Raw genomic sequence first — 14,942 nt, forward strand, 5'->3', positions numbered from 1 at the left:
TTTCAGCAGAGCAGGTTTCAAGCTTTGTAAATGGAGTTCTAACAAAGAAGAAGTACTTCAAGGAGTTCCTGAAGACTTCAGGGAAAACAACAGCCAATCATACTTGGTCAGCAAGACGGTGTTAAGACTTTAGGAATAGCATGGATTCCATTAACAGACCAACCTATAATTTCGGACAAAATTTGTAAACATGGAACTGCAGTAGAAAGTAATGTTGCAATGACAAAAAGACAAGTCATCAGCACAGTGTCACCTATCTTCGATCCATTAGGACTAATTACTCCAATTATCATCAAATACAAGAATTTCTTACAGAAGTTGTGGCAGACAGGAATGGATTGGAATGACCCATTAGGCACAGTCCTACAAGTTAAGTGGTATCAATTAATGTCTTGGTTCCTGCGATGGCGAAGATACAAATTACAAGAAACGTAAGGTCTTCAAGGAATGTTAATGAAATTCAATTACATGATCTCTGCGATGCAAGTGAAGAAAAGTTTGAAGCAGTATTGTACATCAGGGCTACAGACGATCAAGGAAACATTGAAGTCAATTTACTTTGTTCAAAGCCGAAGGTTGCACCACTGAAGAAGCAAACTTTGCCTAAATTGGAATTATGTGGAGCACTGTTACTTTCAAAGCTACTAGACAAAACACTATTCATATTGAATATTGAGGTCAGTGGTATACACCTGTGGAAAGACTCGACGATAGTTTTGTCATGGATCAAATCACCTCCTGTGCCGTGTCGACTTCGTGCGGAATGAGGCCGATGAATATGGACACGACACAAGAAGAATTCAATCGAATAAAGGATAATAAAAACTCTGTAAATTAGATTGAGTTAAACATATTTGGTTGTAAGAGTCATTATAGGTTGTGTAAGATTCATTACTTTTATTTATTATTTTCTTCTTTTTAAAATATAGAAAAGAAAAATTAAAAAGGTTAGAAAGGAAGGAAGAAAAAATCATGAAACTAAGTTGAAAATTTAAGTAAAGACAGTTGGAAAGACTGTTAGAGGAGAAGATTGCAGCCGCGAATAGTGGGCGTGGTCATCGAAACCGACTCTACAAGCTAAAGTGGGTCCCGTGCCTACTTTGCTTGTGTTCGTATTTGTATAGCCGGAAGATTGTCCTTACGGAGTATTGTATAGCTGGAAGATTGCCCTTACGGAGTATTGTATAGCCAGAAGATTGCTCTGTTCGTATGGGTATAACCGGAGGATTGTTCAGTCTATGGAGTGTGGTTTCGTTTCGGCAGGTTTTCTCTTAATTGAGAATTGTTCACCGTTGTTATTTATATATAACAAAGTGATCAGTGGAAAAAGGAATGTTTTATTCCTTCACTATTCAATTCTCGCAAGCAAACTTAGTGGCAGGTCAAACGGGCTCTTTTTCTTTCCTCGTTCTATGGCTGCTAATTTATGAAAGTGAATAGGAGAGTGAAAGCTTTCTTTAAGAGTGTATTTTATGCTTGTGAATTGATAGCACAGAAAGTTATTTGCTTTATAAGCTTATTCTCTCGTTTTCTGTTAATTCTTTGCAAAGAAATAGTGAGTTTAAAGGGCAGTGTTCTGTGGGGCCTATTGTGCCAAGTGAAAGTCCGAATAGATCACATTAATAGTAATTCCAACTGGATAGTAGCTGGTTTAGTCGGCTTAAATACCAGTAATAACTCTTTCTTGCTTTATATTTTCGCTTGGAAACTAAGGCACAGGAAGAGTTTTGTGAGGAATTACATTACATTAGAAAACTGACGTTTTCCACCAATCTGATTTTACTCGAACACCAGAAAACCTCAGACGGAAGCCATATTACCTGAAGAGAGAGAGGGTTGCACATAGAAGGTAAATCCATATTCGAAACAAGTCAAGGTGAGTGTAATTTCTGACTTATTCCAAGTAGTGGCTGTGGCTTGTTCAATTGTATGTTTTGTGCGGTTGTCTGGCTTGAGATCCACTCCAGGTTGTATTGCTAAGGCAATTCCAACGTTTTTTCACCCTTACGGAAATTTCCAGATTTTTCTGTATTTTTAATCTTTCGCGGAGTTAAGTAGTAAGGGGGTACAAACCTGACCTTTCTTGGAAAATCGTAATAATTCCAATATTTCCAGTTTAATTTGGTTTATTTTACAGTTAATAGTTATTATTCATTCCATATTGAGAGTTCAGAGTATTTTTGGCGTTAAAAAACCAGATTGCAAAATTTTTTCCTCTAACATTCTCATTTCACGTTTATTAAAAGAGAGTAATAAAAGATATTAAAATAGTATTGATTGAGAATTATTTGAAATGTTGAATAGTATATGTATAATCAAGATTTGATGTTTCAACATTTTATTTCCACTATTCTAAAATTTGAGTTGAAATGTTGAATAGTATATGTATAATCAAGATTTGATGTTTCAACATTTTATTCCCACTATTCTAAAATTTGAGATTGAGAGTTCATATGAAAGAAGAATTGTTTAATATAGTATAACAGAGATTATATATACTTATTTTTCTTGAAAACTTGGATATCGTTAGAATTCGTAAAGAAAGAGAAATTTAGATGCGCGCTTGTAAAGTTGTAAGATTTGAAGTAAAGTTGATAGAAATTATTATTGAGAATCTTTTGCATTAAGAGGAAATTAACGTAAATTTATTCCAATTATATTTGCTTGATAAATAGAATCTTCTTTGAAAAATAATTGTTGAAAGTATATTGCTATTTAGAAATAAAGAATACAAAAGAAATTTAATTGCACATTAGAATCTAAACTAACTCTAACTCTATGGCCTATGGAACCCGGAGGTTCAGTGCACATTAGAATCACTTCACATTAGAATCACATTAGAATCACTTCAATATATTATTAGTATATTTTTTATAATATTTTCTTTTCTTGTATTATTTCGTTAGTGTATCTACATTATTCTAACGTAATAGTGTAAATACACAACCCAAGTTGTTAATAAAATTGTTATTTAAAATTGAATTTCTGTTGTGGTTATTTATTTTATATAATAATTTGTTTCCTATTTATATTGGAATTTTCTGTGGTATTTGGAAATATTGGAATAATAATTAACTTTCACACTGACTAGTTGTACGATGGAGAACTAAATCTTCCGGTCCATGTCCCATCGACTAGGTGTTAATCGGATTGCATTCGGACTGACGATTGTTATTATTATTATTATTACTTTGAATGATAATAGTTGTCGGACTGGAACCTTTCTGTGTATGCTAGGTGGAAGGGGCGTTACAAGATACGAATACAAGTCAAGTATCCTTTTTTATATATATTTAATTATAATATTATTATTGTAGTTAATATTTTTATATAGATTCTTAGTCTCTAGTAATTTCTTTAAGTATTGAATTATACTTTGAAAATAATTTTGTAGTACTTCAAATATTTTGAAATTGAAAAAGAAAAAAATTATTTTTTCTCCAACATTATAATTCTACCAATTTTTTTTGAATTTTGAATATAGAATTAAATATAGATTTTTTGAGAATTATAGTGACTCAATCAATTTAATTCAATTGAATAATATTTTTTCATTGAAAATAAGAATTTATGATAGAAATATTTTTCCAGCCTTTACAAAATTTTGTATTTATTAATGTTATTGGATTATTTGAACATTTTCGATTTTCCTTCCAGCGTTGTTGCTTTGGTCGAGTAGATTTCCATCTTAGTATTATAGTAAAATAGAAAATAGTATTTGTATATGTTTATTTATAGTATATTATTCTTATATTATTTTGTTGTTCTTTATAACATAGTTTATTTAAATATTGATCAAATAATTGAGTCTCGACAAGATTATGTTAGCATTGATATGTCGAATGCAGATTTCTTAACAGTAGACGCTACTGGTTATCCTAGTTTAGATCAAAACTCAACTTTTGGTCATATGAGCATGGAACTTACTCCTCCATTAACGAATAGTTTTAATGTAAGATCATTTAGTGTTCCTATTAATAATAATCAATCTTTGATGAACTCAGTTGATCTAAATAGAGTCAGTAGTATGGCTAATCCATCTAATAGTCATATTGAGAGAAATGATCCTAGAGTAACTTTTTCGGAACCGCCTTTAAGTAGAAACATTCCGAATACTTCTTATAGTAGTAACTCAGGAGAAAGAGTTGGTGTACAGAATAGATATCTTAATCTAGGAAACTATTATAAGAGAGTTTCTAATGTTTTGAGTTCGACTCCGAAAGTGGGTTTAAATAATCCTAGTCTCAGAATGCATGACCATAATCCGAATTATAGGAACCTGAATAGTTCTGAAGGTGATAGGGTTAATAACTTTCCTTTGAATAGACAAGATCATGTATATTCAGATCTTAATTTAGAACACAAGCTGATGACTAAATATACCTTTCATAAATCTTTGACATATTTAGAGAATAAACTGTCAGAAATTAAGAACATTAGTGGAAATAATAGCATTCAAACTTTTGATATGTTATTTAAAATCCAAGAAATATTAATGGATACTAGCTATTCATTTAATATGATTCTTTCAATACTTCTCTCTAGATGTGACTGTATTATATTAAAGGAAGTTACATCAGCTTTGAATAATAACGTTGATTGGGTTTATTTTAGGAATAATATTATGCATAGATATATTACACCCACAGTTTTGCATTCGCTACTAAGTGAAAAGGTCTATAGAAAACAGGGGTTGACAGAATTATATAACGATTATGTTAAATCAGTCATGATATCTATGGATATTTTACAACTCGGGTTGAATGAAGGTCAACTAGTAGGTATCATCTTAAATGGAATGAATCTGAATCAACAATTTCGGATGTTACATTATTACTGTCCAGCTAATAGACAGGAATTCTTAAAAAAATCCGAACAATTTCTTTGGCAAAATAAAGAACAAATGGAGTATATTAAATTGCTGAGGAGTAAAAAAGGCAAAGAGAAAATGGCCTGTTCGAATATAGGTTCTTCAATAAATAAGAATGAATATCGGAATAGTAATCCAAATTCTACTTTGCCTAATATAAAATCGAATCTCATGAATGATAGTTTTAGGGTTTCGGATACTTCAAGATTTTCTGGGAACCTTAATAGGAATCTATTTGTTCCTCCAGTTAAAAAGAATAATAGTGTCCCATCAGAGATGAACGGATTTGTGGCAACGTTCGTCATTGGAAAAATAAATAATATTTTAACAAATATTTGTGTTGATGGGGGCTCTAGCTTTAACTTAGTTAATCGAGACTTAGTGAAAAGATGCAATGTGGAAGAGCATGTTCGTAAGGTGGAAGAAAGAACTATCAATGCGCCTTCTGGTCTTAACTTTGTTACGGATGAAGAGGTGACTTTGGTGATAAACTTATCCGGATTTTTTCAATCTGTGATATTTAGAGTAACTGATAATCTTCCTTGCGACTGTTTATTGGCAATTCCATATCTGCGTTCAGCGTCGGCGTTAGTAGATTACGATAAACATATGTGTGTTCTGTGTAGTGGAAAGAAGCGTGTGCGACCTAATTATCGCAGGGATTTTGTTGAATCACTCCGAAAGGGATTTAGATCTGGTGAACAGGTTAATCAACAAGAATGGACTGGTGGAAAGTTTCGAAAGAATAACTTATCAACCAAATCTTCTGGAATATCTTCTATGTTTATTAGGGCAGATTCGTATTCAATCCGTCCTAATGAAAAGGGTGTGTAATGTGACCTCGATCTTCAACATCTGGAAAAACATATATTAACTATAAATGCTCCTGATGCTTCGCAGCTTCTTGGGGTACGAAATTTAATTGAGGGAGTGTTATCGAGAGACAGCATTAGTGTTGACCAGCAAATTCGGAGGTTGGATACTGATCAGGGTTGTCCAGACACCTCTTCCATTACGCATAAGTCAGTGGATAGTGATCAAGATTGTTTACATCATAAATCTTCAGTGGACTTAGCGATAATTTCGACAAATGTTGGTGATATAGGAGATAAAAACAATTCCAAAGAAGATATGAAGAGTGACACCGGTTATCAGACTGTTCCAGATTTAAACCGTTCAGTGGAGGATCCGAAAGTTAAGAAACAGAAACCAGCGAAGAAGAAGAAGCCAAAGAAAAAGAAGAAGATAAACATCATGGATGGTGAAAATGAACAACAAATTAAGCGCGATCGTAGTGTTGTGTGTGAAAAACAAAAGAAGAACGTTGTCTTAGACCCTACAGAGACTTCTAAAGTTAAGAACAATGAACCATCTAGTTCTTCGGAAGCTTCTGACGTGGACGTCGAGCAGTCAGAGAAATTCCACGACTTGTTAAATAAGAATAGGAAATATATTGGGGAGGAAATTAATAGAGATTCAGTTAATTATTATGATTGATTCGCGCAGGTGAAAAACCCAGAAAACATACAGGTGAAAAACTCTAATCGAGAATCGTGGAGTTTTCGGAATCCTGATATAGATTAATTCATGGGTTCGATAAGAGATCAATACTCTGACGTAATTACAAATAGAATCGGATGTATTAAGGGTTGTATAGGCAAATTGTATCCGGCTGAAAACAAACCTCTTAAGCAAAATCCGTTCCCTGTTCCTAAGAATAAAGAGAAAGAATTCCATGCTCAAATTTCAGAATTAGTTAGGCAGGGTATATTAATTGAAGTTGACCATTCGAACTACGCCACTACTTGCTTTTTACTTAAGAATAAGGACAACAGTTATCGAATTGTATGGAATTTTGTTAAAGCAAATGAGCTTATTGTAACTGATTCTTTCCCGTCTCCAAACATCGAGGAATGTTTAGCTTGCCTATCAGACAAGCAATTCTATTCAAAGATAGATCTTAAGAAAGTCTATTTTCAAATTGTACTAGATTCTAGCTCACATGACATCACTACAATTGTTACGCCAAAGGGTCTTTTTCAATTTACGAGAGTACCAGTAGGTATTAAAACTGGTAGTAACATTCTTAACCGAGTGATGCATAAAATACTTGGAGATTTGGAAGGGGAAGAAGTACGATCTTATTTTGATGATGTTCTCATATTTTCAGATACGATTGAAGAACATAAGAATATTATAATTAAGGTATTAGAAAGATTTCGAGAATATAACGTTACTATATCTCCGGATAAATGTTCTTTCAGACTAAGATTAATTATCTAGGTTATATTATTACCGGAGATCAGATGGAAATCGACCCGGCTAGGGTTTCAGAAATTACAAACATACCACCTCCACGGAATAGGAGAGGTCTTATGAAGATCTTGGGGGTTTTCAGTTATTATGCGAAATTCGCTCCTGAGCTCCAGGAAATGATGGGACCTCTCAGTGAATTGAAATCTCCTAAGAATAAATTTGTCTGAAGTCCGGAACACCAGAGGATTCTAGACAAATTAAGACATATTGGTGGAAAATATAGTATTAAAGACCCCAGATCTAAATAAACGATTTGTATTAAATGTGGATGGATCAGGAAAAAGCATAGCTGCTTGTTTGTCTCAGGAGAACAGTAACGGGGAACTTCAACCTGTTTGTTTCTTCAGTAAAAATTGTCAGAAGTAGACAAACATAGAAGCATATACGAGATAGAGTTTATAAGCCTAGTAAAAACTATGCCGCGATTTAAACACTATTAGGTTAAAGAATTTGATGTCCTGACGGATAACAAGGCTCTGACTTGGATATTAAGCAACTCAAAGCGTCTATTAAAGTATGGCCCTCTTGTTGAGACGTTATGTCAGTTTTCATTTAAGATTAAACACGTTAGATCTGCAGATAACGTGATAGCTGACACTCTCACAAGAGTTTATGACCCTTTTGAGTTTAGTTTAGTAGACGGACCTTTGGGATTAGCGGCCTTTGATAGCAACTTGAGATTAGCTCATAGATGGAAGTTGCCTCTGATTCAGAAACCAATCGAAGATCTTCAAAGAGAAGACCCAGAATTGAAAGCGATAATAGAGAGATTAGAAAATGGCGAGATCATTCCTGGGTATGTTTTAAGCAAAAAAATTCTTATGAAGAAAACTAATTCAGTCCATAACCCTTTTAATATTTTATCCCTAAGACTCTACGAAGAGTTCTGATAGAGTACTACCATGATGATAAGCTTGTAGGAGGTCATGCTGGTACATATCGGACTCTAAAGAAACTAATGAAAAGATTCACGTGGGGAAATATGAAAGAGAAAGTGGCTGAATATGTAAGATGTTGTCATAGGTGTCAGCTTTTAAAGGAAGAGAATATAAGAAAAATGGGGTTACTGATATCAGAATATAGTAAGAGGATTAGATCGCACTGGTACTTTGACATTATTGGTTTATTGCCTAATTCAAAAGGGTTATAGGTATATATTAATTGGGGTTGATAACGCTAGCCGATTTGTAGTGCTAGAGAAATTGAGATCGTTATCGTCAGCCTCTATAATGGACAAAATGTCTGATATCTTCAGTCGTTTAGGATATCCAGAAGCTATTTCCGCCGATAATGCTTCTGTGTTTATTTCAGAATTTTTTAAGATAAGAATTTGATGCTCAAAATTCAGAATTAGTTAGGCAGGGTATATTAATTGAAGTTGACCATTCGAGCTACGCCAGTAGTTATTTCTAGTTAAGAATAAGGACAACAGTTATCGAACAGTCTTGTTCGGACTGGGGATAAAGAACATTACTTTAAGTCCATACCACTCTGAAGCGAACGCTGCGGAGCGTCTTATCAAAACGCTAAAATTCTCTATTAGAGCTTACTTTGCAGACAAGCAACATCTTTGGTCGTCTCTAATACCAGACTTACAGTATACGCTCAATATTAGCGAGCATTCCGTACTTAAGATGTGCCCTATCGAAATATTTTTAGGACGTCCTACTTACACCCCACTAGAAAATCGATGGGACATCTCAGAAGCAGATATTGCCGGAAAGTCAACTAAAGCTTTATGGATGGATGTCATAAAGAATATGGAAAAAAGCTGGATTAGAAGAAAACGACTCATGCTGCAAAGAAGAAGAGAAGTAGCGTTCAAGGTAGGCGACAAAGTATTAATTCCATCGCATGTGAAATCTTCTTTGAAGGACAAAGTTGCTAAATCACTCAGTGATAAATGGAATGGACCATTTATAGTCAGGAGATTCTTGACACCAAATACTGTTCTAATTTCGGACGAGAACGATAATCTTGATTCGTACAAGCGGAGTCACGTCTCCGAGATTAAGATTTATCGGGTCCAGAGGAATTAAAAGTTAAAGGAAATGCTGGAAGAGAAAAATTGAAAAAAAATGGTATAGAAAATTGTAAATAGTAAATATTTGTATATAATGTAATGTCAAATAAATGCTACTAATTAATTGTAAATATAAATTCTTATATTTTAATCACGGCTGTGATTATCAGAAATCTTGTAAATAGAGTATTGTGTATAATAACAATTTTTATCCTTTGAATAGTATATAATGTAGTAGTTTAATTAATATTTTTGTGTATAATTATGTAACATTTAAATTGTATTTTGTATATTAATGAATTTTTTTTATATTTATAGATTTCCATGATTATTAAAAAATTCTGGAGTAGAATTTTTTTTGTAAAGGGCTGGTGAATGTGCCGTGTCGACTTCGTGCGGAATGAGGCCAATGAATATGGACACGACACAAGAATTCAATCGAATAAAGGATAAAAACTCTGTAAATTAGATTGAATTAAACATATTTGGTTGTAAGAGTCACTATAGGTTGTGTAAGATTCATTAGTTTTTTTATAATTTTCTTCTTTTTAAAATATAGAAAAGAAAAATTAAAAAGGTTAGAAAGGAAGGAAGAAAAAATCATGAAACTAAGTTGAAAATTTAAGTAAAGACAGTTGGAAAGACTGTTAGAGGAGAAGATTGCAGCCGCAAATATTGGGCGTGGTCATCGAAACCGACTCTACAAGCTAAAGTGGGTCCCGTGCCTACTTTACTTGTGTTCGTATATGTATAGCCGGAAGATTGCCCTTACGGAGTATTGTATAGCTGGAAGATTGCCCTTACGGAGTATTTTATAGCCAGAAGATTGCTCTGTTCGTATGGGTATAACCGGAGGATTGTTCAGTCTATGGAGTGTGGTTTCGTTTCGGCAGGTTTTCTCTTAATTGAGAATTGTTCACCGTTGTTATTCCTGTTGGTGTAATGTGTGTATTATCGACGTCTATCGATAAAATTATATTGGTGTTGTGTCAGTTATATATAACAAAGTGATCAGTGGAAAAAGGAATGTTTTATTCCTTCACTATTCAATTCTCGCAAGCAAACTTAGTGGCAGGTCAAATGGGCTCTTTTTCTTTCCTCGTTTTATGGCTGCTAATTTATGAAAGTGAATAGGAGTGAAAGCTTTCTTTAAGAGTGTATTTTATGCTTGTGAATTGATAGCACAGATAGTTATTTGCTTTATAAGCTTATTATCTCGCTTTCTGTTAATTCTTTGCGAAGAAATAGTGAGTTTAAAGGGCAGTGTTCTGTGGGGCCTATTGTGCCAAGTGAAAGCCCGACTAGATCACATTAATAGTAATTCCAATTGGATAGTAGCTGGTTTAGCCGGCTTAAATACCAGTAATAACTCTTTCTTGCTTTATATTTTCGTTTGGAAACTAAGGCATTTCACTATTCTAAAATTTGAGATTGAGAGTTCATATGAAAGAAGAATTGTTTAATATAGTATAACAGAGATTATATATACTTATTTTTCTTGAAATTGATTATTTCAGTAATTTGGATATTGTTAGAATTCGTAAAGAAAGAGAAATTTAAATGCGCGCTTGTAAATTGTAAAAATTTTGATTAACTTAAGGTATTCTGATTTGAAGTAAAGCTGATAGAAATTATTATTGAGAATCTTTTGCATTAAGAGGAAATTAACGTAAATTTATTCCAATTGTATTTGCTTGATAAATAGAATCTTCTTTCAAAAATAATTGTTGAAAGTATATTGCTAATTAGAAATAAAGAATACTAAAGAAATTTAATTGCACATTAGAATCACTTCGATATATCGTTAGTATTTTTTATAATATTTTCTTTTCTTGTTGTATTATTTCGTTAGTGTATCTACATTATTCTAACGTAATAGTGTAAATACACAACCCAAATTGTTAATAAAATTGTTATTTAAAATTGAATTTCTGTTGTGGTTATTTATTTTATATAATAATTTGTTTCCTATTTATATTGGAATTTTCTGTGGTATTTGGAAATATTGGAATAATAATTAACTTTCACACTGACTAGTTGTACGATGGAGAACTAAATTTTCCGGTCCATGTCCCATCGACTAGGTGTTAATCGGATTGCATTCGGACTGACGATTGTTATTATTATTATTATTACTTTGAATGATAATAGTTGTCGGACTGGAAGCTTTCTGTGTATGCTAGGTGGAAGGGGCGTTACACTCCCAATCGTTGGAAAACATTTTGTATCCAACAGGGTGGCTCAAATTCAGAGAATCACATCAAACAATCAATGCCAAGTAAAGAAAATGCGGCAGACATTGTTAGTCGAGAAGCGGATCCCAACACTCTTATTCTATCACGAGAGTGGTGGCATGGTCCAGAGTTTTTCTTCACACAGCAGAATGGCCATGTCAAGAACAAAATGAGCTAGCTAGTATTCCAGAAGAGAAGTAGGTCATTTTAAGTTTGGTTTCAGTTCATGAAACAAGCTTTATAAAAAGGTATTCATCGTTAAACAAAATGTTGAAAGTTGTAGCATATTGTTTGCGATTCAAACATAATTGTCATTCCAAGAAATCAGAAAGAATAACCGAGAGTCTTGACGCTTCGAAACTTCGTTTAGCGTTACAGATGTATCAACATACTACCTATCATCAAGAAATATTGAACTGGCTGCAACAAATGGAAGTTTCTACAAAAAGGCCAATCAAGAATCTTTCTCCATTTCTGGACACGGAAGGAATGCTAAGAGTAGAAGGAAGATTGAAACATTCAAACTTGGAGTACGACAACAAGCATCAATTCATCCTACCTGCAGGACATCATTTCACCCACTTGATAGCCAAAGAAGAACATAAAAGGCTGCTTCATACAGGACCACAGCTTCTTATTGCATCTGTGCTTACCAGATATTGAATTCCAAGGGCTAAGAAGATGGTCAAGGCAATAGTATACAATTGTTTGGTTTGTTTCAAGTAGAGATCAATAACTTCATCACAGTTAATGGGACACTTACCAAGGAAAGAGTAAATGAAGCAAGGCTATTTGTACACGAGGGAGTGGACTATGCAGAATTCTTTAATGTCAAGTCCAAAATTCGCAGCAAAATTCAAATGAAAGTCTATGCAGCGTGGTTCATTTGTTTAGGCACTAGACTACTTCACATAGAAATAGTTTCAGACTTAACTTCTCAAGCCTCCATCTTAGCATTGAAGATATTTATTGCTAAAGGAGAGCAAAATGCTTGTCTATCTGTAGCGACAATGGTTCAAACTTTGTTGGCGCCAATCTAGAATTGCAACAATTTTTTGAATCCAAGACTAACGGAAAGGACATCCTGGAATACTCAGGTCAAGAAGGTTTAGAATGGAAATTCATTCCTGCTAGATCTCCTCACATGAGGTCATGGGAAATTTCAATAAAATCCATGAAGTGCCACCTACGGCGTGTTGCAGGATCAGCAGGTCTGACATACTGAGAGTTGAACATGTTACTTATTCAAATTGAAGCCATTCTAAATTCAAGACCATTGACAGACATTTCCAACGATCCTACATATTCAATGTATCTCAGCTCAGGACATTTTTTGATGGGAGTTACACTTCTCAACCTTCCGCAATCAGATCTATTGGAAGTGCCTATCAACAGGCTAGGCAGATGGCAACGGATTCAACAAATGAAGCATCATATTTGGAAACGTTGGTCAAGGGGTTACCTCCACCAGTTACAACAAAGAAGAAAATTGAATTCAGCTCAGCCTAATCTACAACAGGGCATGGTCGTATTGTTAAAAGAAGATAATGTTCCTCCTCAAGTGTGGTAGTTAGGTGTGATTGAAGAAGTTCATCCGGGCAGTGATAATTTAGTGCTAGTGGCAACTGTAAAGTGTAAAAGTGGCATTTTTCGGTGCAGTATTGCTAAATTAATTCCTTTGCCCCTAGAATATTAATTGATTGTGTCCAATTAATGAGGGGGAGGATGGATAAGCTTCCATATGTGCCTTACTTTTATTCATATTAGTTTCATTTTTGTATATAGTTTGTGGTTTAATTGAATTCTTTTGTGATTCTTTTAGTGATTTCTTTTGCTGAGTTTTAGTGAATTGTGTTTGCATTGATTGGCAACAGTGCTTCCAGAGTTTTCCTCAAGTTGTGTCTGTGCTGTGAAGTGCAACTAGGAAAGCATATTCATTCATAGTTTTAGAAAAGCATATTTATTCATAGTTTTTAGAAAAACACTCATGTTAATTAATATACAAGATTTACATATGCTTAACAGTGTTTTTAGAGCTACACAGTTTATGTGTGATTGAAGACAAAAGTGTGTGATCGTTTAGCAAGCAACCATGTGGACAAATAATTATTGCAGAAACAAGTTAAGACAAGTTATATACAACTAGTTACATGCAGAAACAAGTTATATACAAACCCCCAACACACAATATTAGGATGCAATACAATTTTCTATCTCAGTGTATTTCGTACTTTGTATAATCTAAGTGGCATGTATTTATGGAATGATGGTTTATAAAAGGCCTTCTTGAGCAACTTTCCATCTATAAAAAAGAATGATTGTAGGGTAAAAAATAATTCTTAACACATTTTATACCCATATTATCTTTCTAAGATTTTCTAAGTTCTTAAATCAGTCAATTGTCCAATCAGTCATCTTAGATTCAAAATACGCTAGGACTTGATCGCTTCAAGCTTTGTTCCCAGACTCTTCCCCGTCTGAAGCCACAGGCTGAAGTGTCTTTGGACTAAATGTCTCTGGGCGAAATGTCCTTTGGACAAAATATTCCTCGAATCCAATGTCCTTTGAACCAATTGTCTTTTGAACGAAATACCCTTCGGACAAGTGTCTTTGAAGTAAATGTCTCTCCACGAAATGTCCATTAGATGAAACGTATTTTGAACGAAACGTCATTTCGAGGAAATGTCACTGGACCAATTGTGTTTTTTAAGACCGAACGTTCTTTGGACCAAATGTCTTTTGGACTAATTGTCTTTTGGACGAAATGTCATTGGACCAATTGTCTTTTGGACCAAACGTAGTTTGAACTAAATGTCTTTGTACGAAATGTCCTTTGGACGAAACGACCCCCAACCTTAGTTCAGTAGTAGATTGAGACTCATGAGCTAAATGTATTTTGGACGAAACGTCATTTCGATGAAATGTCACTGGACCAATTGTCTTTTGGACCGAACGTTCTTTGGACCAAATGTCCTTTGGACTAATTGTCTTTTGGACCAAACGTCGTTTGGACTAAATGTCTCTGTACGAAATGTCCTTTGGACGAAACGACCCCCAACCGTAGTTGGGTAGTAAATTCAGACTTATGAGCTAAATAGAACTTTGAATTACTTATAGTAACTTGCGATTTCGATCTATCCATTTCAGATGTATAATTATTTTCAATGAGGAAACAAACTTTTAGAAGCATTAGCAGTTAAAAATAGTTTAATGAGTCTTGTGTCACTATGTTACATAGTCAGGTGGCATTTTATATGCAATGAATTACATCAATTATAATTAACATTTTATAATTTGTCATTGTTAGAGAATTGATGCGTTAAGTAAGAACGCGTAAAAAGATATATTACTATGTTATTAAGTATTTGCTTCCTAGTATGTACATGATCACATTCGTGTCAAACCCACTAATTACATTTTATACAGCAAATGTAAAAGTTCAATTGTGAAAAATTCCTACAAAGACTCTAAATTTTGAATGGTGATGAACTGACTTCGT

At 33.8% G+C, this 14,942-nt stretch overlaps 1 protein-coding gene across 1 annotated transcript; it reads left to right on the plus strand.

Annotated features, from left to right (window-relative positions):
- The first annotated feature begins 11,710 nt into the window (after positions 1–11,710).
- Positions 11,711–12,106, plus strand: LOC145672665 (uncharacterized). Its single transcript, XM_081741830.1, has one exon. It carries the CDS (start codon positions 11,711–11,713, stop codon positions 12,104–12,106), a length of 396 nt encoding a protein of 131 aa, XP_081597956.1.
- Positions 12,107–14,942: the final 2,836 nt, after the last annotated feature.

Source organism: Thermobia domestica, chromosome 16 (assembly GCF_964235325.1).
Source record: "Thermobia domestica chromosome 16, izTheDome1.hap1.1, whole genome shotgun sequence".
Classification (NCBI taxonomy): domain Eukaryota; kingdom Metazoa; phylum Arthropoda; class Insecta; order Zygentoma; family Lepismatidae; genus Thermobia; species Thermobia domestica.